The sequence below is a fragment of the Cylas formicarius genome, unplaced genomic scaffold, assembly GCF_029955315.1.
Source record: "Cylas formicarius isolate icCylForm1 unplaced genomic scaffold, icCylForm1.1 PGA_scaffold_4__25_contigs__length_36172078, whole genome shotgun sequence".
Taxonomy (NCBI): Eukaryota; Metazoa; Arthropoda; class Insecta; order Coleoptera; family Brentidae; genus Cylas; species Cylas formicarius.
Genome location: NW_026844334.1, coordinates 30,442,153 through 30,469,560, shown reverse-complemented (window position 1 = coordinate 30,469,560; position 27,408 = coordinate 30,442,153). Strand labels below are relative to the sequence as shown.

General features: G+C 33.9%; 2 protein-coding genes and 1 long non-coding RNA gene across 4 annotated transcripts in view; 2 read left to right on the top strand and 1 right to left on the bottom strand.

The window, feature by feature from the left end:
* The window catches only part of LOC132700427 (uncharacterized), a 29,075-nt gene that overhangs the window by 878 nt on the left and 789 nt on the right, over window positions 1-27,408 (top strand). The window lies entirely within an intron of this gene.
* The window catches only part of LOC132700417 (gamma-aminobutyric acid type B receptor subunit 1), a 476,519-nt gene continuing 454,485 nt past the window's right edge, over window positions 5,375-27,408 (bottom strand). For both annotated transcript variants that reach the window (XM_060667722.1, XM_060667723.1), the window contains exon 16: window positions 5,375-6,159. Coding sequence is in view for 1 of the 2 variants with exons in the window: in XM_060667723.1 (XP_060523706.1) it covers window positions 6,137-6,159 (23 nt within the window). In the remaining variant the exon portion in view is untranslated. The remainder of the gene's footprint in view (window positions 6,160-27,408) is intronic.
* LOC132700416 (uncharacterized) lies at window positions 8,775-11,738 on the top strand. The gene is made up of 2 exons (XM_060667721.1): window positions 8,775-10,955; window positions 11,013-11,738. Exons 1-2 carry the CDS (start codon window positions 8,775-8,777, stop codon window positions 11,736-11,738), a joined length of 2,907 nt encoding a protein of 968 aa, XP_060523704.1.

Genomic DNA, 27,408 nt, shown 5'->3' with positions numbered 1-27,408 from the left:
CCAAAAAAATGTCTTTATACTTAACAGATTAGGTGTACTTTATACATGGCAAGTTTATTACAAACAAACTACCTTACTCTATTTTGAGCCAGAATAGAGTAAGGTATATTAAACATCTCCATCTTTAACGAGCTATAGTTTTGGGATTTAGAAAACATATTTCAATGCCTCCTTCGTTGGCAGCGTGAAAATAGACAGTTGTGAAGTGAAGTTTTAGCAAAAAAGTGTACGATTAACATATTAAGAAACATGTTTTTTAAATGCCATTTACTCTAGGCTAACAAACACAGAATAAGGAATTGTAATTTTGATGTCTCACTTATTATCGTTACTTTGAATTTAATTTAGTTATTAAACGCGTTAGTAGGAAGGAGTATCGCAGATGTATCTAACGGAGACATAGAGTTAGAAGCGGTTAGAATAACATAAAACCAAGACATATATCGCTAAACATTAGCTTTTGGTTTATATCTACATAACAAATCTCGCTTTTGTTGCAAAAACTTTTAGAGTAGTAGTTGTAGTAGTAGAAGTATCCAACTCAAACTCGTAGAGCCGGATGTTGGCTCCTGTTTTTCCACGTAACTATTGCAGAAAATTTACGGAAGCTTTTTGATATGTTCTTCCCTTCCTCAATGCATTGTGACAGATACATAAAATATTTGCTAAGTAAGGGAACGCAAGTGCGGATATTGGGTTATAACAGAGAAAATTTTAACTCTATCGAAGAGGATAGAGTACGATACACTTCTGAAAGTGTACGGCCGACAAAACACATCTTATATGAACAGTGTCGCGCAGTGATCAAAAACCTTTTATGTAAAACAGACGATAAATTCGTGAAAGGTTATGTGATCGTTGGCAGACAAAAAAAAGACACAGTAAATTCTAAATAGATAGAAACAGTGTATAATACATATAAATCTCGTTATAACATTTAAGACACTAACTCAGAAGCAAACAATACTCAATGGTATTACGACTAACACCGTGAGACCTAAACAAATACGATCCTAAATCAAGCTGTACTGTTATTTTCAATGAATCACTTATATTTCTTAATATCAGCTATCCTATAACATTTCTATCACATTTATATTTAGAATTTTATTTTATTAGATTTTCTACAGTAAAATGTCATTTATCGACTTCACATGTTTAACTTCAATTAAGAAAACCGTCGATCAATAAATGTTTTTACGTTCAGCAATTAAATCACCTTTGTTTTAGGATTTCGATAGAAAATAAATCATTTATTGCCCCCGACAAATTACATAAGTACAAACAAATTGGCTACTCCATAAAACAGTGTTTTGTATCACTAACACATTGAGCGTATCTTTTTAAAGATAATTTATGTTGTTATAGCAATTAGACTAATATTCGGGAGTTACAAACTACGAGAGACCATAAAATTCTTATTCGCTTGCCTATAAAATCACCCAAACTTTTAGGACACAGGTGAAGTATTAAATAGCACTTTATTTTTTAGATTACGCCTCCCTTCCCCCTCTAACCTGTCCAGTATAAACTTTAGGTTTCATCTATTTATTGTGATCCGCAAACATCAATGAAATCATTACTGAATTCAAATTTAATAATCATAAAGGGACCGGACTAAAAATAATTTGTGTAGCCGGTGGTCAATTCAAAAGATACACACACTATATGAGAAATATCTAAAATAGATACTGGCGTAAAGCTGTTATATCTCCTAAGGGAAAGTGGTGGGACGTGTTCGAACATTTTTTAAATTAAATACCAATAACTTTAGAATGGCTGAACATATTTTGTCAAGCTTGGTGGAATTGTTTGTTGTTTTTAGGCTTTCAACGCTGAGCAGATTGATTTAGATTGCTTGTATCGCTGTTAGAGGCGGCTTTGCCGTATCACTATAAATAAAATGTATTTTCTCAAAAAAATTGAATACAGCGATATAACTTTTATTGATTGATAATACCAGAAAGAAATACCAATTCGCAGCAATGTAGCATGTTTGGGAATATTTAGCAAAATATATACAAATTCAGTGTTAAATTTTAAAAATTATATTTAAAATGTCAATAATAATTAATACTCATTTAGTATGATGAAACATTGCCCATCAGTCCATACAAGTGTGCTTTCTAAAACAAAATAGGAAAAATTACAATTGTGATGTTTAAGAGTCGATAATATTAACAATACATAGTGTATTTTAGTGACCTTTATCATATGGGTATTAAATATTATTGACACTTTGCTTAGATTGATTGTTTTTGAACCCTAAATTTAAATTAGCATATTGGCATTTAATAATGGTAGGCATTCTGAAAATATTCCCAAATATGGCAACATCATTTAGTTTTTCTTTCTTTTACTGATATTATAGGTTATTGTTAGCGATATAGTTGCATTAAATGTCGTTGAACGCCCTCTGGTGGCGACACAAGCAATTTACGAGTTAAAGCAAAAACTTCTACGGAAAAGAATCGCATTTGTCCCCGTTTTACAACGGTGTCCGTTTTAGCTGTGTAATATAGGATATTTTTCAAAAAGAGGAGGTTTTTCATATGTTTTTGCACCGCAACGCTTTACGGCAATTAATTGTCTAGCCAGTATTTGCGCGGCGTGCTAGATTGAGTAGTAATTTAACTTGTTTGTTATTTGTTTAATTAATTAATTACGTGCTCTAGTAGTAAGTAACTCCCAACAATTTTTTTAAGAACTCACTGAAGCCAGCTATTTTTATGTGTAAATACAGATAAAAAACAACATCTTTATTGTAAATAATTGATGACCTATTCGTTTATATTTTTATGAGACGCTATATGTCGCAATTTAACATCTCGTAAATTTAATGGAATAGATTTAACAACATACTCCTTTACAAAATTTACAGAACTAATTAGTTTTGCCGACAGTTTGCAGGATTGTGGCAATTTTTTGTAATTCTGGCTAGTAAAGAATAGAAAAGGACAACTATGTGTTCATATTTGTTGTTTATTTAATTAGTATGTATTGCTTCAGTTTTTTATAATACTCGTAATCAAGTTAATGCTTGAAGAAAAATTCGTTATTCGTATATTTGATAATGCAGCAAAACATCTTCCTTAAAATACCATTTTATGACTTTTAGGCGACTCAACTTAATACAGAGAGTTAAGGCTTTCTGGGATTATCGGGCAGATTGACATTTTAGAAAGAAAGGGTCTGTGATATTTTGCCCCATTGTCAAAATCGATGTTAGATATGAAAATTAAAAAATAAATTCTGGCGATTTTAAGATGTTGCAATTTTTGTTTAATTAACGTTCCTAAAAGTTTATGTTTAAATCAAAATGTTAAACGAAAATTAGGATAGATATTTTTGTGGTAAATTCAATTTGCAACATAAATAAGGGACGCAAAACCCAAATATGCAGAAAAAATGAATTCATGCTTAGAACAGAAGACGTTTGAAGACACCGTAGAGTCGAAAAAATTATGAAACATTTAAAATATACTTAGCACTTACTGTTTTGTAGGGTTAAATCGTCGTTTCAGTTTCATCTTTTAAAATAGTTCTAATAGGTTCCTGCGGCTACCAGAACGTTTTTGGAAATTTTGGAAAGCAGTAAATGGCATTAATATAAATTTAATATTTCAATTTTGAGGGCAGATATAAAAGTGCGAACTAAACTAATAAGTCGATTACTGCAAAGACAGGAAATTTCAGAAAAAAGCGAAAAAAGCGGGAAGATCCCTTGAACCAGTGAGTTCCGACGATGAACGCCCTAAGCAAGTTGATCGAAGTATCTATAAGGAATAGGTTTATAGAATTTAAGCTGAAAGGCCGGTTACATATGCACCACTTTGGCATTAGAAAGGGGAAACCGACCTAGATACGATCAGGGCCGCAGAAGAGAGAAAAAGTGCAATGGATAAAGAACCTAGAAAACTGGATAAGATGTGACCACCAAGGGTGTATGAGGTACGCTTTCATAAAGAGGATGTATATCAATAGCGAGACACGATAGGGCAGAGAAAATAGGACACAAAAACCATCAGATAATATAAAACATACCATGACCCTAAAAAAGGAACATTGGAAAGGGGCGTATGGAATGATCAGGGACATTATGAGCTCTAATGAGAGATGAAAGAAGCAAGGAAGTGGGTAATTTTGGACGGGTGGGTCTGAGTCTTCTACAAGGTTTCCCTTCTGTATAAAGGGTTTTTCGTCCATAAGAACTTGGTCATTCTCGGCTTTATCTTGCTTTTGTTTCGGGACTTAAGCCTAGACCTCTACAAGATTGAACTGATGTGGGAGCTCAAATCGGTGCACCAAAGGTGAACATCGCTCAAATTCATGCATGCATGCGTCCAAGGGTCTCGTTATCTAGTAAATTTAAATTAAACTTCAACAATCTCCGGTATATGGTAAACGACTAATAGTTTATTAATTTCTGAAACAAAGAATTTTGCTGGCTATAGAAACTTTCAAAAATGTTCTGCAAACTGCATGAATCTATTTCAATTACTTTAGAAGTAGTTTTGAAATTTACCTAAGTAATTTGAATTATTGCAATCCTAATACAAGGATGTTTAAAAAAAAAGATCATATAAACTTAGATCCGGAAATGGCGCGTTCAAAATAAATAAAAAAACGCTTGTGCGAACAGTGATCAGTATATTTATTTTTTAGCATTAAGCTTATTATGATCAAAGGTGCTAAGAAATAAATGTTAATAAAACATTTTGTCAATTTTTATGATTGTTGTTATTTCGCTCGGAAACGCGACAAGGTATGCAAACAACTAAACAGTCAAAAAGTTGCACATTTAGTGCCTGTTTAAAGAAAATGACAAAAACAACCGAAAAATTAGTGGTGTACATCACTTTGACAACACCATTCATTAGGACAGCTATTATTCTCAGCCGCTGGTGAAATTTGGCTAGTCCGTGAGAAATTTTTTCTAACCGCGAAAATTTAAATAGTATTGTAAGTAAATTCGTAAGTAAAATTCGTATTAACAATTATGTCTCAGGCAAAATTGATATTTTTTCGGGAGTCCCTCACATTGCCTTAAACTCCTTTATATCTCTTTGGTTCGCTCTAGACTGGAGTAGGCATCTGTGCTATGGTCCCCATATTATGCCTGCCATATAGATAACATCGAAGCCCATCTCTTCTTCGCCCTATACGTTTGCACTTATCTAAACGTCTCTCTCTCTCTCTCTCTCTCTCTCTCTCTCTCCCCTCTCTCCCCTCTCACCACTCTCTCCCCGCTCTCCCCTCTCACCTCTCTCACTCGCCCCTCTCTCCCCTCTCACTCACCCTCTCACTCTCCCCCCTCTCCCCTCTCACTCAACCCGCTCTCCCCCTCTCACCCCACTCTCTCTCCCCCCCTCTCTCTCTTTCTCTCTCTTTGAAATTAAAATGACATTTAAGATGTAACGTTTTATACCGACGAACTGTCTATCTAAAAAAAATTAATAAAAAATAAATAAATTATAATAAAAGTATTACAATTAACTTATGTAGTATTAGTTCTTTAATACCTAGCAATTTTTTTTTGTTAAAAAATATCATTGTTTCGCGAATTTTAATTTAATTTTAATTAAATTTATACATTTTAATTAATAATTGTATTAAATATAATCTACTTGAAGAAAATTGGCCATATAAATATTCAAAATCGCTATCGTGGTAACTAACCTTTCCAAAGTTTATATGAACTTTATTTTTGTAACACGACTCTCTAGTTCAGGAGTTGGAGCATGTTTTTTGAAACGATTGTGAGCGATTATTTCCACTGGTTATAAGGAGCATGTCGTTAGAATCGGCGTTGCTGTTAAAATTCAAGTACCTAATTACTAAAGCAAACAAACGCATAGTAACGCTCTTAATCATATTCTACAAAATCATGAATATTGTCGTTTTAATTTCGAAACCAGCATACTAAACAAAACCTTTTCGATCTTGTACGCCTAAGTTTTCGAGTAAAAAAGTGACGAAAACACTTAAGTGTAGAATTTCTAAGTACATACGATAAGTAACAAAAGTATGAAAGTGCTCTATAATCTACAAACAACTCGGTCGTCCACATTTTTCGGTTACCCATTGCGTGCGGTAGACAAAACAGCGTTCGTTCTCCATCGCAAGTTGCGGTAGGTTAAATGCGTTCGTCTTTCGTATCTGTTAAAAAGAAAAATATCTCACTCCCAGCATCTAAAAAAAAAAATTACCAAACTAAACCAACTCGTTACAACATAAATGGTGTTAGTCAGTGTAGTTCAATGAGGGGAGAAGCGATATTTTTCTTTTTAACATTTTATGTTATAACGAGATTGATTTTCGTTTAATGCATTCTAAACTATTCGAAAAGCGGCGACTACGAATTGCTCGAATGTGTATTACCGTTGTTCAGTTTTGGTTATTTATTTTGTATATTGACACTAAATATTAATTCATTACCTGGGTTTTCTATATATTGATTTCTTTATGATTCGGGGTTAATCGAATACATTTATCAATTTTTATTTTAATTTAATTTTTTATATACTTTATGGTAAAAAACGCGTGTCATTTCACCGCGATAATATGAGCCCTCGGGTTTTGTTTGGCCGAATTACCGCGCATAGTTTTCGCGTGTTTGCGATTGGTAACCCCCACTACATTGCTGCAATGGACATGGTGTGGAGAAAGAAAATCCGAGAGGCCTCGGGGGTCTTACACTAGAGTGCACATAAGGTAGGCCGTTTATTTTATAATTCGAGGGTTTATCCGTAGTTTTGTTTTGTTTGTGATCAAATTTTAAATTAAGAATTTATTTCGATGAACTTGTATACTATTATTCCACACGCGGCTTCTAAAAGGAAGTCTAGGAAACATTGAGTCTCTTACATATGGTCCTTCGAGCCGGATTTTTAAAGAATCAGTAATTCAAAAATAAAATTATTTTGTCTTTTCTAAATTCATTTTCTAATACTAAATTGGTAAAAATAATTTTGATTTCATTCACTATAAAGGCGTTTAAATAAGACGACCTTGAATAAATTTGACGAAGTATCGGAAAACAGGTAAAGAATTTAAATCGTTTAGAGTTTTTTGCGGTCTTGATTTTGTGTACGATATTTTGATTGTTTTTTGTTATCAATTGTGGTTTTGGTGGATTTTACGAGGTTGTTCGCATATTTTAATATAATTGAATTTAATTTCTTCTTTCTTGCCATTTTTTTTATGATATAGAAAATTTCTAAAAATATTTTTAAACCATGGCAGATTCAAAAGTAAATAGAAGAAGCGTTTTTATACAAAGATTGAAAGAAATCTACGATTTAGCTACTGCTGCTACACAGAACCCAGCTAAAATTAATGATTTTAAAATACGATATTCGGCGTTAGAATCAACATATAATGAGTTTGATAGGTTGCATTTGGACATAATTTCTGATAAAAGAGTAACGGATGTAATGCTTGAGCAGCAGGAGCTAATTCGAGCGGAAGTTGATGATCAATACTTTTCAATTAAAAGCATTTATAGTGAACTTTGTATAAAATCTGAAATATCCATGATGGTACCACCTTCGCCACCAGGCCAGAGCCATAATTTGCCGCCTTACCTAAATTTTAATCTTCCCCGTTTAGATATACCTGTTTTCTCAGGCAATTTAAAACAGTGGCCGACATTTTTTGATTTATACAGGAGTTCGGTGCATAATATGAACTTTTCCGCTTCACAAAAATTTCAATTACTGCTTACTCTCGTAACCGGAGAACCGCTCAGTTTATTGAGTAATATTCCTATAACTGATGAGAATTACGCAGTAGCCTACGATACTTTAATAAAAAGATACGACAATAAACGGCTTTTATCGACTCATTACTTCAATGAAATAATGAACATTTCCAAAATTTCAAATCCATCGAATCAAGCACTGCGTAATGTTGTTGATAAGTTTTGTGAAAATGTGGAGGCATTAAAATTATTGAACTTTCCTACTGCGGAATGGGATTTTTTGCTTTTTAATTTACTCTTAATGAAAATCGATTCTGATACCTTACAGCGATTTGAAATGGAGCACGCAAAATTTGATATACCCACTTTTGCGCAGTTGAAATTATTTCTGAATAACAGGTGTAAGGTTTTAGATACGTTGACCTATACTCAGGAAGAAAATAAATCAAAAAATGCCGGAACCATTTATAATAGTAAGTCTTTTGCCAGTAACCGTCAACATAAGTCAGGTTCTAGGAATAATGGTGATCACTCCAAAGCATTTTTTACTAATACTCCTTCTAATAACGTTCCTACATTGAATTGTGGTATCTGTAGGACCCAGCATTCCATTATAAACTGCTCCGTCTTTTTAAGTAAGACTCCTCATGAGCGCTATTTACTAGTTAAACGCAACCGTTTGTGTGTGAATTGTTTGAGTTCGTTTCACAAATTTTCGAAATGCAGTTCTAATAAGACCTGTTCTTCTTGTACGAAACGCCATCATTCTTTACTACATTTCGAGTCGGCACATGGTAATGAACGTAGTCCACCTAATGACGATGTTTTGCCCAGTGCTAATGACTCTTCCGTAGATCAACCACATTGTGGCACCACTTCCATAAATTCTAATAGTGCATTTACGCTCCTTGCGACTGCAAAAGTGGATTTTCTGGACAGCCAAGGTTATTCCCACACAGTTAGAGTACTACTGGACAGTGGAAGCTAAGGCAATTTTATATCCGAAAGATGCTTTAAGAAATTAGGACTTTCCCGCTCTCGTTTGAACATTCCAATTAATGGGTTAGGTAATATGACATCTGTATCGTCGAATGGTGTTACTTGTTGTACGGTCCGCCCGGTGGGTAAGAACACACCTTCTTTTCCCATAGAATGTATCGTTTTACCGCAGATTTGCTCCTACATGCCTTCTGTATCTTTCAGTCGCGAGAACTGGTCACATTTGTTGAATTTAGTCGTTTCTGATGACACCTACAATACTCCTGGACCTATAGATGCTCTCATCGGGTGCGAGTTATTCCCTTTAATTTTGTTGCCTGAGAAGGTGTGCGGTAAAGAGTTGGAACCTGTCGCATTCAATACATTATTTGGCTGGGTAGTGATGGGTAAAATTGATCGTATAAAAAGCAAGTCCTCATATTCCTGTTGCACACTATTGGAAGAAAACCGGGATATTAATAAAACTCTTCAAATGTTTTGGGAAATGGAGGAAGTTCCAAGTAGCAAGTCTTCATTAACCCTTGACGATCCCGCTGAAATTTCTTTTAACGAGACTCATTCTCGAACTCCTGAAGGACGTTTTATCGTTACTCTACCGTTTTCCAGTGGTGAGCCATTATTTTCTGACTCACGCTCCATAGCCCTAAAAAGGTTTTATAGCTTAGAGCGCCGTCTTCTTAAGGATCCTCCATTATTTGAGATATATTCCAAATTTATGAAGGAATACTTAGAGCTGGATCATATGGAACCCGCGTCTGCTCCTGTCTCTGACGTTGCCCAGCGCCACTTCTACATCCCTCACCATGGGGTTACTAATTCGAATAGTACGACTACTGCATTGCGCGTAGTCCTTGACGCATCTTGCAGTCCGCGGGATCGATCGTTGAATGACACTTTGTTGATTGGTCCCAAACTACAAAATGAAATTGTAAGTATTCTGTTAAGTTTTCGAAGGTTTCCTGTAGCATTTACTGCCGATATCAAAATGATGTATCGACAAATACTTGTTAATGACAGCCACCAAGACTACCAACGTATTTTATGGAGATTCTCCCCTCGAGAACCTGTTCAAGATTTTCGCCTAAAAACCGTAACCTACGGATTAAATTCAGCTCCTTTCCTTGCTCTGAGATGTCTTTTACAATTAGCCACCGAGGGTAGAGATAGATTTCCTAGGGCCGCAGCAATTTTAGCGTCCCAAGTGTATGTTGATGATATATGTGTATCTTGTAAATCTTTAGAGGATGCTGTGGATATCAAACAACAACTTATTGCTCTATTGGATGAGGGTTGTTTTTTCCTTAGAAAATGGTCTAGCAATTGTGTTGACTTCTTAGCTACTATACCTTCAGATATTCTACAGAAACCTCTCGCACTTGACACTAAATCCGATCCTTACTTGAAGGTTTTGGGTCTCAGATGGTCTCCAGAGAAGGATATCTTCTCATACGACATACAATTTCTCAACTCGACATGTACTAAGAGATCTATACTTTCTGAAATCTCCAGAATTTTTGATCCAATTGGATTACTTTGTCCCATAACTCTATTAGTTAAGCAGCTAATGCAATCTTTATGGGCGAGAGGTATCGACTGGGACAGTGAAGTGCCCGCAGATATTGCCCAAAGGTGGACCGACTACAAAAATGAATTGCCAAGTCTGTCAGCATTAGAAATACCCCGTTATTGTTTTATTTCAAAGTATGTTAGTTTAGAATTCCATGCTTTTGGGGATGCTTCAGAGCTAGGTTATGGAAGTTGTATCTATTCTCGCCTCGTGTCTCCAGATGGCCAAATTTCTACTTATCTCCTCTATGCTAAGAGTAAAGTATCTCCATTGAAGAGATTGAGTCTTCCTAAATTGGAATTAAGTGCTGCATTAATGGCTTCCAAATTGCTTAAATATGCCTTAAATGTCTACAACATTCCCGACGTACAAAATATTTATGCTTGGTCTGACTCGACTATAGTCCTAGGTTGGATAAGGTCACCGCCCTGTCGTTGGCGCACTTTCGTCTCAAACAGGGTGAGTCAGATTCAAGACAATGTAGCACCTGAACGTTGGTTTCACATCAAATCAGAAGACAATCCAGCTGACCTTGCGAGTCGCCCTGTCCTTCCGTCTGATTTAGTTGACTGTCCCTTATGGTGGGCGGGACCAGCTTGGTTGTCGCGTCCCTCCGAAGAGTGGCCCAAACACGAACTTGGTGAATTGGACGAACCACTACCAGAAGAAAGAGCGACCATTCTCACGGTAATAAAAGGCTATAATCCTGTTGGTGATATTTTGAATAGGTATTCACGCTTACAGAAAATACTTCGCCTTATTACTTATTGGCGTCGTTTTCTTGGCATTCGTTTTAAAGTGGTTTCAGTGGTTAAAAAGGGTCCTTTCACGGAGTACGAGTTATTTCAGAGTCTTCTCCGCATTGTGAAGCAAGTACAAGCAGAAGCCTTTTATGAAGACATTTCCAATCTTTCGAACAAGAGTGTTTGTTCCAAGCCGTTAAGAAAGCTTGCTCCTTTCATCGATGAACAAGGACTTCTCAGGGTAGGCGGACGCCTTACTCACTCTCAACTTGATTACGATCAGAAGCATCCCGTTTTGCTTCCCAACAAACATAGGTTGACTGATCTTATAATAGAGGATTTTCATAAAAGATACCTTCACTGTGGACAGCAGGCCTTGCGCTATTTTATATCTCAACGGTTTTGGATTTTGGGTGCTAAAGGAGCTATAAAACGTATTGTCCATAAGTGTTTCCGCTGCTTTCGAACACATCCTCAGGTAATAGAACCAAAAATGGGCGATTTGCCTAGTTTCCGCATTACCCAAGCCAAGCCCTTTCAATGTACTTCTTTGGATTTCGGTGGCCCTTTTCAGATACTGATGTCAAGACATAGAGGTTGCCGTACTCAAAAGGCTATCTCTCTTTGTGTGTTGTTCTACAAAGTGCCTGCATTTGGAACTGGTATCAGACCTATCCACTTCTGCCTTTCTTGCGTCATTGCGTCGCTTCATCAGTCGACGTGGTAGATGCTCCAAACTGCACAGTGATAACGGTACCAACTACGTTGGTACAGCTCGATACTTAGCAGATTGCATGGCTAAAGCAGCCGCTGAGGAATTAATCGAGTGGCAATTTTTCCCTCCTTCAGCGCCTCACTTTGGTGGGTTACACGAAGCTGGCATTAAAAGCGTCAAAACCCACATTACTAAAATCATAGGGGAACAATTACTTACCTATGAAGAATTTTACACAGTTCTCACTCAAGTTGAGGCCGTACTCAACTCTAGACCACTTTGCGCTATGAGTAGTGATCCCAACGATCTATCCAGTTTAACACCAGGTCATTTTCTCTCCTTAGCTCCTTTATCAGCTATTCCCGATCACGACCTCACTTGTGTTCCTATGAATAGACTTGATAGGTGGCAGTTACTGACCAAAATGCATCAATCATTTTGGAAAAGATGGCATATGGAATATCTTCATTCTTTACAACAGAGAGCTAAATGGGATAAAGATACCACTCTTATCACGCCGGGTACTCTAGTTGTACTGAAGGAGGATAATTTACCTCCCCTCCAGTGGAGACTGGGACGGATTGATTCCATTCACCCTGGTGCTGACGGTGTTCCACGAGTAGTCACTGTCAGAACCCAAAACGGTTTAATCAAACGACCGGTTATTAAGGTATGTCCTCTGCCGGCCAATTAATCACAATTGATAAACTTTAATATTAGCATATTTTGTTTATTTTCTTTTTTTTTTTTTGTTGTTTTTTGAAATACCGTTGTATTTGGTGGGCGGTATGTTCAGTTTTGGTTATTTATTTTGTATATTGACACTAAATATTAATTCATTACCTGGGTTTTCTATATATTGATTTCTTTATGATTCGGGGTTAATCGAATACATTTATCAATTTTTATTTTAATTTAATTTTTTATATACTTTATGGTAAAAAACGCGTGTCATTTCACCGCGATAATATGAGCCCTCGGGTTTTGTTTGGCCGAATTACCGCGCATAGTTTTCGCGTGTTTGCGATTGGTAACCCCCACTACATTGCTGCAATGGACATGGTGTGGAGAAAGAAAATCCGAAAGGCCTCGGGGGTCTTACACTAGAGTGCACATAAGGTAGGCCGTTTATTTTATAATTCGAGGGTTTATCCGTAGTTTTGTTTTGTTTGTGATCAAATTTTAAATTAAGAATTTATTTCGATGAACTTGTATACTATTATTCCACACGCGGCTTCTAAAAGGAAGTCTAGGAAACATTGAGTCTCTTACAACCGTTAAAGTGCGGAAATCCATTGCAGGTACAGTGAAAACTCCCTATAGCGAAACTCTGTATAACGAACAAAATTTGTTGTACTGTTAGGTCTCCATACAAAGCTATGTATTAATCCACTCTGTATAACGAATTTCTCACTCTCTATACCGAAAGAAAAAAGGACACATCAGGTAACAAAGTAAGGAATGTAGGCCGACTTGTAATTAATAGTCTCTTACCTTCTCAGAATTCCTAATAAAACAAAATTATCTCTAGTTGATAAAGTTGCTTTAATTCGGGAGATAGAACGGGGAGAAAAGAAAAGTGATGCGGGACGTCGATACGGACTTACACCGTCGACTGTATTCACGATTTGGAAGTGCAAAGAAAAAATCATTCAGACTGAAGCGTCAAACTAGTAAAAAACTAACAAACCCAAAATTTGAAGATTTGGATGGGGCAATGTTGGTTCCAACAGAGAAAAAAGGAAGCTAATCGTGATTGGAAAATCAACTAACCCACGATGTATTAAGAACATCAAGTATTTGCCGGTCACTTACAAGGCACACAAGTCTGCATGGATGACATCGCAATTTTTTTTTTTAAGTTTTAATTTTAATTAAAGGGGAGGAAAATATAACTTGTATTAGATAACTGCCCTGCACATCCCCATATTCCAAATTTAAGGAATATTGAAATGGCCAAAACAACAAGTGTATTACAGCCGATGGAGCAGAGCGTAATAAAAAGTCTTAAGGGTCGAGACAGGAAAAACATTTTAATGGAAATGATCGAGCCCGAAGACAAATTTTCCATTAATCAACTTTATTAGTAAAGCTTGGAAAGAGGTGACAGCAGAAACAATTCAACACTCCTATCGTCATGCAGGACTTATTACCATTACCGAAACAGAATGAGAACTGAACTTGGAAGATATGATCAGCAACTAGGCGAGTGCATAAAGCAGTTTTAATGGTGATATATCAGGATTTGCTTACAATAGCAGACTTGACAGAGGAAGCCATTTTACAACAAGCAAGAAAGGGTGAGGAAGAGCACCCAGAAGAAGATGAAGACGAAGAAGTTGATCTGGGACCACCACCAACAATTCAACAAGCCCTATATTCAGTTAAGCTGCTAGAGAAATTTGGAAGAAATGGTGAAAATACAAGCCAAAGTACGAGATGCGTATTGGCATACTAAAAAAATTCGAAAGAAAATGTACTTTAAAAATAGCTCTTTGATACAGTAGCTACGTTTACGTGCCCTTGAATTAATATAATTTTTCGATAATTAATAAATTGTTAGTGTACATTCCATTTGTATATATTATACAAGGTGAATAGAAAAGTTGAGACTTTCATTGTCTATTAAATTTTGTTTAAAAAGTCACTTATTTATAAACGTTTCAACTTTTGATATATTCAATAGAATATGTCAAAAGTTGAAACGTTGAAACTTTTCTGTATCTCATTATCCTCATTATTTTGTAAACAAAGACGGCATAAAAGCAGCAACAAAATGTCTGGTCTTAAAATTTTGTTTAATTTTCTCTCTTTTGTGTATTTTGGATAAGAATTGTGGTGTGTAGATGCGTCTTAACGAGGAAGAGTGATACGTGGATCATTTAAAAGGTAAAAAAGTCTTAGTGTGCGTGTATCCCATTAACAATACTATTTTAAACTAGTTGAAGCACAATTAGCCATTTACTCTTATATACAATGTTGGAATATTTCAACAGGATCGGACAAAAAATATTTGAATGCTTAATGGGACACAGATTTTTATTTACAAAATGCTCACGAAAAGTGTAATCTAATAAGATTATACACACCAAGGTTCAACAAAACATGCGAAGAAGTAAAAATTTTGGATACCGGGCAAAAAAATCAAAAATACTCGAAGAAGAAGTCCCAGTATTTTCTCGCAAAGAATCTGTCAATCGTTTCGACTCACCCTTTTTAATATAATTAAATTATATACAGGTTGGCGCAATACTAAAATACAAATACAATAATAACAGAAATAAATAAATGAAACTGTAATATCTCCCTTATTTGGTACAATTTTCCAATATTGTTTTAACGAGTGTTTCTTTAAAACAGCGAACAATACAAAAATATATTTCGGCGTATTATAATTCCTCCAGGCAATGTTTTTAAATTTCCCCCAAAACATGCTTTCTTCTTCACTCCTAGCAATTATTCCATACAATTAACTTGAAGAAATTTAAATTAAGTTTTCTCTGATTTATTAAATGGAACACGCTGTATTTAACTTTTTAATAGTTTTTAGCTATTGCCCCTCTACCACTTTTGTTCAAGTTTTTCCGCAATATTAGTTTTATAAAAATACGTGAATTTATCGCTATTTAGTGAGCCCTGAATGCAAAATAAAAGTGTTATAAACTGACATAATCAATGTAGTAACCTGCTTTCATAAAAATACTTTTTTTTGCTATCATTCCAAAATTGAAAATTTGATTAAATGCTTAGAATAGAAATAGCACATAAACTTAAAATACTTACTCAAAGTATTTCTTAGAAATTTGAAATATTAGTAACACATTGCACTATATTAAAATAGTTTTCCAGGGAAACGTGTTTTTTTTTTCTGTTTTTCGCAATAAAATTTCAACGCCGTATTAAAACTGAAAAACATTACCTGGAGGAATTATAATATAGAAAAATATATACGGGGTTGCGTTAAAAAAATGTATGTATTTAACGAATTTTTTCTAAACAAGATATTTTATTTTGTCACACTATTGCGTCAAACCTGTCATTTTGATATGTCGGCATTTAATCCTCTCTCGCCTGTGACTCGTCTTTAAATTTCACACTCGTGAGCAACGAGTCTTATTCAAAGATTCCTCACTAGTGACTGTCAAATCAAACTCGTAATCAACGGAAAAGATTTCTTGAAGTAGTGTAAAAAAAAATGGTAGGGTAAAAAGTGCAGAAAGTATAAAATTTATGCACGTCCGTGGAAAAAACTCATTTTGTATCACCCTAGTTATTCCTATTTTCAAACTTTAGCGATAACACACATTCATTTTATAATAAATGACATATTTATTTTCGTCGAAATTGCATTGTTATTTACAAAATGTTGAGCAGGTTTAAAATGGATCGAATTTCGTTGTGAAAAAGAACAATTTTCAAGATTAGTCCACTGAAACTTAGGCCTTTTCAACATTTTTTAAGCACCACTAAAATATTAAACATATCAGGTTATTAGCTTATAACACAAACAAATCTCTAAAAGTGATACACATCCTGAAACCATTCCCTGAGTACTCAGTTGAATGTTGCCAATTCGATAGACGCTTCCAATTTATTCTAATAGGAGACTAATTAAAAATACGTTTCAATGTAATAGATTATTTTCATTTTACTGAATTAGAATTTAATGAAACATATTTATTTTGAACTAAAAACTTGGTTGAGGTTTTTCGTATTATCTCTATTTAGATATGCTTGAAAATTCTACACCTACAAAGAGATGCTTAAATTTAAGCCTTGCTGAAGGAGCAATATTCTAAAGTTTCTTTGATAATTCAAATTTCGGATCTTTGGTTCCGAAGCTATAACTCATATAGCTATTAATTAAATTTGATGAGTCTAAGGTGGCTGTGATATTTTCGTAGGGATGGCAATGATCTTCCGCGCACTATCACACACTTCTCTGATTTATTAGTGGGATCAGATGACGATCTGTCAGCGGCCATGTTGGTAGTTGAATGCCGCAAACGCATTGATTAAAAACAGGATTTTAATTTTCGCCCATGCGCAAGTTAAATGGACCTTTTCCAAAAATTGTTTCATAGTCTCTTCATAAGTTCCAGTATTAAGATCATAGGCAACACATTTCTGTATACCTGTTTTTTTTTTCGTATCATAGCATCCAAAGTAACCGTATTTAGTAGACTTTGCAAATGAATTCTAGGTTAGGTTAAAGTAGGAATTTCCTAAACTCAAGTTAACTGCCAGAGCAATACACTTACAATATTTTGAATTATTTTATATTCAATATTTTAAATTATATAAAATAAATAAAACATTTGCATGTCAAACGGCATACAGGGTAGCACAAGAGTAAAGTACCATTGCTTCAAAAACTTGAACAAAATGCATTCAAGAAAAAAAGCTTAGAATTAAAAGCAATTACTATCAAAACAGGGTCTACTAAGATACATTTTTTTTAGAAAAATATTAATAATTTCCCTTTTTTTCAATAATTTTCAAATCTGTCTCAAATTATTCAAAATCAAATAATTTTATCAAATTTTATTTGTTGAATTTAGGTATTTTATTTTTTTTTTAACGAAACACCCATTTTAATTTATTTAATAATATCTAAACATTTAAAAAAATATATTTTTACGTAGTCAAAGCATTGAAAATTATAATAGGCATATTGAGAAATAGTTTTTTAAATAGCAAAATTTTTATTTTAAATTTTTGTTAGAAAACTGCAGGTATAAGTTATTATTAATTGACATCACCATCAAATCCTACTAAAATAATATATGATATTCATGATATAAAGAGATGATTCTTTGAAGTAACCATTGACGATCTGAGAACATTGATTGTTATTGTTAAATAATAATTGCTAGATCGTTAACAGATATTATTTGACATGCCTCCTTGGTAACAGTTAAAATTATCTGAGAAAGCAAGTTAGTTATAGCATGTGAGATAATTATGAACTAGTGAAGCAGCAGATATCATCAATGGACGACATTCAGATAAACAAATTCAGTATTCAAGTGTTAATACGATTTTAACCTATTTCAAACGGATAGGGTCTTTAGAGTGTCTGTATGTAATGAAGAAAATCAATTAAAAGTTGTTGGATGTCGCTCGATTAAGAACCATAATTTATTTGCAAATGTGTAGTGCGGTATTATTAACGGGAAATTAATAAGGCCATTTTTCTTTCACCAAAATTGAACTGGTACTTTGAGAGAACGTCATAATTAATAGATTTTTGTAATAATAATTAAGTGTTTTGCAAGTACTGTTGAAGGTTTTGAAGAGGGTATAGTCAGATAAGGGAACACTTAGATGTATAATCTATAAGCTACTTCCCGAAAGGGAAACAGTTGTACAACAACAATTAGGTCTTACAGATAATTCTGCTGGATTTCTCCAAGGCCTTCGATGAATCACGATGATTTTGTTGTTGGAAGAGCGAAAGGAATATCTATAAAAGAGTTGATTCCCCCAAGCAGAGGGACCCGTTTTTTTTTTAGTATACATCATTACCAGATTGCTTAGAATTTTGCTGGACACACTTCTATGCGGATGACACGCAACCTTCGTATGTGCTTAATGCAGACGATCATGAACAAAATCTTTCAAATAAGTGCTGGCGATCTGGAGAATAGTTTAGAATTATTTGTACAAAATGAAAAATTAGAAACAACTAAAGAAGCTAGAAACTGGAGAATTAATATGGACACAAATTTGAGATTTAAATCCCCTGTCATCAAATGCATCATAGGAGTTTTTTGAGCACATCCGTTAAATTGAAGCTTACTGATTCGCTTATCTTAAGCCATTTCAACTATGTGGATGCCGTACATGGACCATGCTCAGATCAACAAAATAGAAGATAGAAGAAATTCAAAAAGCATACGTTAAATTTGAATACAATAATCCGCAACAATGCAGAATAACCTGTTTCAAAGAATTTATTATAAAACCGATGTGCATAATTTGAATTTAACGTGTAAATGTCTCATGTCTCATAAATATTTGAAAGATCATTCACCTTCAATGTATATAAATATTCGGTATCTAATATCTTGAAACGTTCAAGCTCACAAACATTACGAAAATATATATAAAACACTCCTACACAACGGCAAATAATCTTATACTCGTGTCTGAAGAAGGGCTTGCTATTTTCAAGCAAAAATTGTTATTGTTTATGTTGCGTGCTCTTTCTCTATTTTTGGTTTTTGTTAATACAATCATTCATGGGCTCACAATTTTTTAAATTGTTTTCTAGTACTTTTTGCAAATATATTAATATGATTTTCTTGTAATGATAAACTCTGCATTGTTTGCAAATAAACCCTTTATTTATTTATTTAAAATAAAAATTTTGCTACTTAGATAAAGATTTTTTAAGAAAATAAATTATTAAATAATTAAATTAAATTAAATAATAAATGAACTAAAAAAAATCTGCTAAATTGATTGATATGTTGTACACTAAAATGACCACACTGCATATTCGTTTAATGAAACTTCAGGTTTATCTATAACTTAATAAAATTGACACAACCAACCCCACTTTGGCAGAAAACTGGCTACCACCAAGTAGGTAAGATCAAAGTAAAAAGTACTCAACAACTCGGGAGCAAATTTAATATGTCCGAAATAAGCGGCAGATGAGCCTCTTTTGTTTAGTAGATATCAACTTTTTTACGCAGGACCTCTAGTTTTAATTTATTTTAGAATATTGTACTTTCAAAAAGGATTTTTTCATTTTGACTGAAGGCGTGTGATCCTCATGTATATAAAATTGAACCAAACTTTTTTATATAGGAATTCTCTAGGAGTAATTAGATCGTAAGATAAAAGGAGATCTTTATTATCAAGTTCGGCAAATAAAATACTAGAGAACCTTCAACCGATGAAATTACTACTACATTAGAAACTTAGAGAATAAAGTGGCATGGCAAGGCGAAAAGTTCGTAGCCTGAGCGAACTTTTAATTCCCTCGGGGTTCAAAAGTTAAGTTATTCTCGGGCATAAAATAATTTTCATAACACAAGTCGAGTGAAAAGATTGCGCAAAGCTTTTGCAACATTCCGCGTTATTTAACAGTATAAATATATAACATTCAAAGGTTATATAAAAGTGGTAGTTGATGTTGACTTATGTCGTAAAGTGGTACTACAAAATATTAAATTATTCTATTAATATTACCTAAATGTTAAGGTCACTGTGAGGTTGGGGTAGAAAAATTTATTATTAAAAAATACCATGCAAAGGTAATTGACATAGGTACGAATATAAAACATGTGCGTCGGTGTCTAAGTGGGGGTGATATCAAATTTTAATCACGGGCTCTTTTACAAGGCCCTTGTGAAATTGAAGAAATGATAGATTTACATTAACGAGGTGAATAGGAACAGTGTACAGGGTGTCCAGATTTCGCCTGTTTTTTCATGTTCATGTTCCTGTCTGCTTAATTTTTATGACGTGTTTGGTTTTTGAGATTCAGTCCGTTGTTTTCTTTTACTTAGTATTAAGTTAATGAACAATACATATTTCAAACGTATCCGCAAACTGCTAATATTTATTAAATCTGCAGTGATGAAGTTGCAGTGATAAAAGTATTGACAAACACCACGGCACAGGCAAATTAATAGAAGGTAGAAATAGATTAGATTCCTAAACATTTTGTCTCCAGTTGCAGAAGGCTGCCTGAATATATATTTTGCATCCTTGTTTCAGACCCTTCGTTACTTTAAATGTATTTGAGAATGAGAATATAGCACTTTTATATATCCCTTGCTAATAGGGTCTCTGGTCCATGTTTTACTAGCTCCCGGTCTTGAAGTTCTTCCGTTCTTCATTTTTTCAGTTCTTTCCTTAGTTCTTCTCTACTTACTGCTTGTACCTCTGCATCAAAATATGGTTCTCCCAAAAATTCTATCCTATTTTCTGTTAGGTCAACATTTCTTATATACTTTTTCTTTTCTCAGACATTTTAAAAACTTTCAGGCCTGGGTTACTCAAGTTCCCCCTAAGTATCTTCGACGTGTTCACGTGAATATAAATTTCATGGGGTTTTTCGTGTTTAGCCATCTGTGGTAAGCTTTCTTCTTCTGCTCAACTTCTCCCCTTAGTTCTTCCTACTGCAACTTCGCCAGATAACGGTCCGATGCACCACTATATACCTTCACGTTCTGTATTCTTGCATCTTGCGGTCGAATGCAGCATCTTATTATTGATCGTATTTTTTTTTATCTTTCCCAGGTGAAATGTTGTTACTCCATCTTAGTTAGGCGATAATTCTTAAAATGGACTTTGGAAATTGGCATTTTAAATATCTGGGTGGTAGATCAGAGGGTGTAAAGCCTGATTAAAGAATCATGTATTGTAAACCGACTGCAATGTTGAGATCTACTTGAAAAGTTTTGTTTTAAAACACTCTAAGACGTCATTCTCTTGCCATCTTAGAGTGATCTATGATGGATGGATTCACCATAACACAACTCATGAAACACCTTTCCAATCTGACATGCCCAGTTGTGTTATTTTTCAGAGATAGCTGACCATCACAACAAAGTCCAGAGAAACAGTTTTTGTCTAAAAAGGTTAGGCAAGATTTGAAGGTTTGTTCAATTAAGGCGAAGCAGAGCACTTGAAGTTAATTTAAGAAGTAACAGTAACCTTTTTAAAAAATTGGGTGGTATTCAAACAAGAATGTCGGTATAACGTTAGCCCCTGACTGGAAGATATCCGGACAAATATTTAATATGGGTGTTTGATATATTTGTTCAATTGCGTCCCAAGAGAAGAGCTTACTCGTTGTCAGCAGAGACATTGCTGCCCCGCTGCTTCGTTAGCTTTGGAAACTGGTGTGTTGGCCATTTCCCTAAGCAAAGAGGAAGAAGAGGATATCAAGGTAACCACATCAGGCCTTAAATTATCCAAGGAGAGCTTTGGCTGGGTTGCTAATGAGGAGTTACTAAAGCAAGGAACGTGAAACTTTTTAAAATTACCACTGTTGTTCCCAGTCCGACCATATGCTTCTCCAAAACATTCTGCATGTTGGTGATTAAGATACAGAAGCTCATTAAATAATGTAGCCATAGCAGAAAAAAATATGTACATGGTTGTCATTTATATTTTGACACCACCCTACAGAGAGGATGGAAAAACGCTTTTTACATAAAATTCGTATATTTTTTCCGCTTTATCCTCTAAACGTGTCAATAAAAATAAATGAAAGCCGCAAATGTATGTATATATATAAAAAATAATGTAAATATTTAAAAACACAATCGAATTTAAAGAAAGATGTTTAGCGAAATAATTATTGAATGTACGGTAAACGATAGCTCAGAAAATACACCAAGGAAAAATTAAAGCAGAGTAAAATTTGCAGACACAAAGAGTGTTGTGTTTTCAAATGTTTCATCACGAATGACAGTTCAGTTTTATCGAAAACGCTGAAAAGAACCACTAATTATTATTTGTCACTTATTGAAAGGGTTTTAAAACTAAAACTTCGTAATTTAATAGTGAAATTATGAAAAGGACGAACGTCTTAATGTGCCATAGCTAGCTTGCTCCCGCAACTGTATAAACAACTACAGAAATTAATATGCGTTAAATCAAAGAGACGGAGAGAGCAATAGTTCAGACGGTTTTGAGGCATAATCGAATTCATAGTAGGATACCAAGAACAAAGCCTTTAATATCTGGGAGGAATAGTATAATATTATGTTATATATTTAGGCCCGATAGTAAAAAAAATATGGCGGCAAGTAAATCAAGAAATAAAACCGGAAAACTTGGTTTTTATTGAACATAAATGGAAATGGAGTATTGGAAAAACAATGGATTTTTCAACAAGACAACGATCCAAATTTAATTTTATCTATGCCGAGAAGACTCTCGCCAGTTACGTTTAGAAGAAAATTGCTTAATTTTTTTAAACCTTGAATTTCTATGTTAACTTGTGTGAGGTATCATTGGCCAGAAATTTAAGAATTGTTCCATTTTCAAAAGTTGTGTTAATTATGTTTATAGTGTTAAATAATATAATTTTTTACAAATAGAAGATTGGCTTTGAAATAATGAATATTTTAAGGGTGTTTGAAGACTTACGGTACTAAAGCTGAAAGTCCTTTAATACCAACATGCAATAATAAACTGCAGTAAAGCACAGGACTTTCATCCTGACGCAAACTATACATGGTGTTCTATATAATAAAAACTGAAGTATTTATTTTTTATCTTAACGACAATCACATGTTTTTTATTGTTATCCTCAGAAGATAATAGGCAAGAAAATAATAGAAAAATACAAATGTTTTTATCTAGTCCTTTTAAGGTAGGTGGGTGCCAAAATATTAATGAATACACTTGACACTTATCAACGCATCATTCTGTATTTTCTTGGAAAAATTTTGTGTGTATCAATACTTGTAATACAAAAATACTACAAAGTGAAAATGGAAAACATATCGGTGAACAAAAGACGCTATTGTTGTCCCGTTTTTGAAAACTGTTTCTTAAATATTTACGCTTAATTTTGGTGTCAGTTTGACAGTAAAGTTATTTTTGATCTGCTATTGTAAATCTAATGCTAATAAATAGGCTTTGTTGTCATTTTTGACCCCTTGCGATGTTACAGTATCTAAAAGAGCAAACCAAATCTTGTATAATAATAATTAGAATAATAATAAGCTTCATTACTTTAATCATTAATAATAATGACATTGACAAAATTGCATCGGTAATTAAATTTGGTAAGAAAGAGCTAAAAAAGTCAGGCATCTGGTACAGGTCAAAATTTAGAATTAAAATAATTGAAGGGAACAGACAACACTTTCAGTGGGAGTGGGGGGGGGGGGGTAATTAAGGACAAGAAAAGTAAGTAGTGAGTAAGTAATTGCTCACTCGCAAAGCAATTTTTAAACTTATTTTTTAGGTCTCCTTGCCTAAACAAGACATAAATGTTCTGTTACAATGATTAAACTGTGATAGTACTAGAGTATATCAAATAAGGAGGACTAAAAATGCTTTAAAGGAAGATGTTGACGAAAATATTCGGCCTAACCAGGGAAGAAGAAACTGAAAAATACCAAATAAAAACTGACCAGGAACTCAAAGAATTGGATACAGATGGTAATATAATAAGCGAAGAAGAATGCCTGATAACAGAACGACAAAGCTTGTACGAGTGGCTCTAGATCTAAGAGCCATGCACATTCAAAATGGCCTGCGGCAGAGCCGGCAAAACCCACCCAGGGTTGTGCCTTCAGAAATCGAAGATTGAAAACGAAGAAGAATTTTTAAAAGGACTGCTAATGTTTTTCATGATATGTTTGTGAAATGATAAACACCTATTGACTGATTCAGTAGCAGTTTTAGATAACGTAAGCCATCATTCAGGATGCCTAGAAGGGAAAAACAAGGAATTATCGACTAGATAACCACGAAAATTTTTAAATTTGAAGATAATTTGATAAAGTAGGTACATATAGCAGATTGCGGTATCACTTATATGAGTGCAACTGAGCAAGACACAACACGACTTTCAAAAACTTTAGGCTCCTGTTTGATCAAGCTATTGATGCCATGAAATGAATGGCAAACAATGACAGCGGCTTAAGTATTCGTCATTTCATTCTGTATTCTTTTTTTCGTTTTCTTCTTCCGTTTCCTCTTGAAAGAGGAGTCGTTATAAGGGCTTCAAACCCATATGTTGCAGCTTGGTTTACTGTTAGATTAGTGCATGCCCTTATTTAGTCAGTTCCAGGTTATCCGCATGTGTTCTCTGTCGAAATATTTCAACTGGTACTTTAAATAACATTTGGTGTTTTTTAATTTCCTGTTAATGAAACCTTCTGTAGTACCAGAGCTAAAGCGTGTCACTCTTTCTGCGGCCGATAGCTTTTATGGATCATATAGTAGGGCTGGGAAAATTAATGTCTTAGTTGCAGTCTCTTTTGTGTTTAATGTGATAGTACTGTTTCGCTATGTTTCATGTAGACTCTTTTGCTGTTGTTCTAGCGATGCATCTACGATTAGTGTCTTGTGAACAACCACCTCCATTCGAAATCAATTCTCCCAGGTATTGCTTAAAGACTTGACATTTACCCATGCGTTGAATATTTGAGCCGTTTATTTTGAAAGTGGCTTAAGTCCATTTTCATCTTTTATCAAGTTGCCATTTATAATTTATGCTGATCTGTCAAAATATATCGGTATTGAAATATGCTTGGTATATTTGATAATTTTAAATCACGTACATTTTCAAAATAATATAAATACTGAAAATTCTAATTTTGAAAGTGACCTAAGTCCACTTTTTTTTGACGATGTCAAAAAGTGCAGCCCAAAATGTTGAAAGCAGTGATGAAGGTAATTTAAATTGCGTTTTGATATTAAATTGAAAATTAAAAAATAATATTTAACTTAAAGAAATTATTAAACCCATAGGAAAGGATAGGATAACAAGATTTCCTGATTTTGAAAGTGAAGAGGAATTAAACTCATACAAACAGATTTAAAAACAGAGGAAGAGGAAATATTTGAGAATGAGAATTTACAAAACAGCACCTTCAGGGAAGGATTCAGAGAACACGGAAGTGGTACTTATATTCAGAAAATTCGTAAAATTAAACGGAATTCAGGGAAAAGATACGATACACTATCGGGAAAAATTGTTCCTGCCAAAGTTTTTCAAAATGAAGATTGCCATTGACGAAAAGACTGCTTGAAAAATTTACAGAAAGAAAATGTATTTTCGAAATGTTTTGCAACTTAGAAGACTTTAATAAGCAAAATATATTGCTATACGAAGCGACCGGACGCAGTGCTGTAAAAAGAAGACGCCAGAGAAACGGAAAAGGTTCATGTAGAAATGAGAGTTTTACGTATTGGTTAAATTCTAAAACCTGCAAAGTGTTTCTAAAAAATTCTTTCAAATCTTTTCAAATAAGCGAAGAACGATTGAAACGTGTATTAAAATCTAAAAACCTTGCCAACGATTTACGTGGGCGTTTGCCTGGATCGTCGAGAAGAATATGTGGTGAAGCAAATATGATTGTTCAAAACCATATTAACAGTTTCCCGAAATTTGAATCCCATTATACTAGGGATCATAATCCCGACTGAAAATATTTTCATCCTGAACTGACTAAAAAGAAATGTTTAATTTTTATGAGCTTCACTGTAAAAAAAATAATTTGAAAGCAGTAAATGAATGGACTTATAGAAAAATATTCAAAAAGGATTTTATCTACATTTTCACCAACCACGCAAAGACACATGTCAAAGATGTGATCTATTAAACCTTAAAGTCAAAGCATCAGAAAACCAAGAAGAACAGAAAAAACTTATGGAAGAACATGATATTCATTTGAAACTAGGAGGATCCGCTAAAAATGCGTTAAAACAGGATGAAGAGCGAGTATCGAGTAATCCATCTCATTATTTTGGCTTTTCATTCGATTTGCAGAAAGCGTTAACAAAGTTAACTACTTCAGTAGCTTATTATAAATGTAACATGTATATTTAAAATTTAGGCATACACAATTTTCACAATGATATGTATACATGTACGTTTGGGACGAAACAAAAGCTTCTAGAGGTTTCCAAGAAGTGGCTTCATGCCTCTTAAGAAACCTAAAAGCCCTGAAACGTGAAAAACACATGGGTGGAGGACAAAACAGAAACATCAAAATATCTTTCATGTGGTTGAAAATTTTATCGATGGGAAATGATTTGGAATTCATAGACCACGAATTTTTAATATCAGGGCATTCATTTTTACCCAATGACAGAGATTTTGGCGTTATAGAAATGTCGTTAAAAATAAATCAGTTATTGTATGTGCCACAAGATTATTATTATATAATTAAAAAAATGTAGAACAGGTAATACTTTCATACTAAATGAAATGAAACAAGAGGATTTTATATCAACAAGGCTCTTGGAAGAAGCAGTTTACAAAAGATCTAAAAATACCAACGGAGAAAAAATAAACGGTATTCAAATTTACTGGATGCGAATTTTAAGACATGAACCATATTAAAATTTATACAAAACAACCATGGATGAGAACGCAGAATGTAAAATGAATTATTGCCACGTCGGGGTAGACCTACAAAATTTGGGAATTTTATATTGCCATCGTTATATAAAAGTATAAGAAGCATCACAATCATTAAAATACCGACATATGATGGACTTATTGCGGTATATACCTCCGAACCACCATAACTGCTTCAAATCACTCCCGCATACTGAGAATGTTAACGAAAATCTTGTTACTAGATTTATTTCCATTATCTAAAAATATAATTTAAATGTTTTTTTTTTCTATTTCTTAAGCCATATGTAACGGACTTAATTTCTTTCACTTTTTGTAACAAAACAAATTTTTATTTTGAAAGTGACTAAGTCCTTTTAAGGTAAGCAAGGTCATATTATATACTTAATAATAGAGACTTTAATAGGATGTATAAAACTAAATCCCTTAAATGCGATTTAACATTGCAACTCAACCATATATCTTACGTATATTTTTAATTTTGTAAAAACGCAAAACATTAAGTATTTCAAATTAAAGATAAATATACTTAAGTCATTTTCAAAATGAACGGCTCATTTGGTTGATTATTCGGAGCTCTATCACTTTGGCGTTTAAGCCCGGGTTACT

What these genes read in the sequence shown, in the direction of transcription:
- LOC132700416 (XM_060667721.1), top strand. Translation starts at nt 8,775, where the DNA reads ATGACATCTGTATCGTCGAATGGTGTTACTTGTTGTACGGTCCGCCCG. An exon ending in AAAGAGCGACCATTCTCACG is followed by an intron (nt 10,956 to 11,012) that starts GTAATAAAAGGC and finishes TCACGCTTACAG; the next exon opens with AAAATACTTCGCCTTATTAC.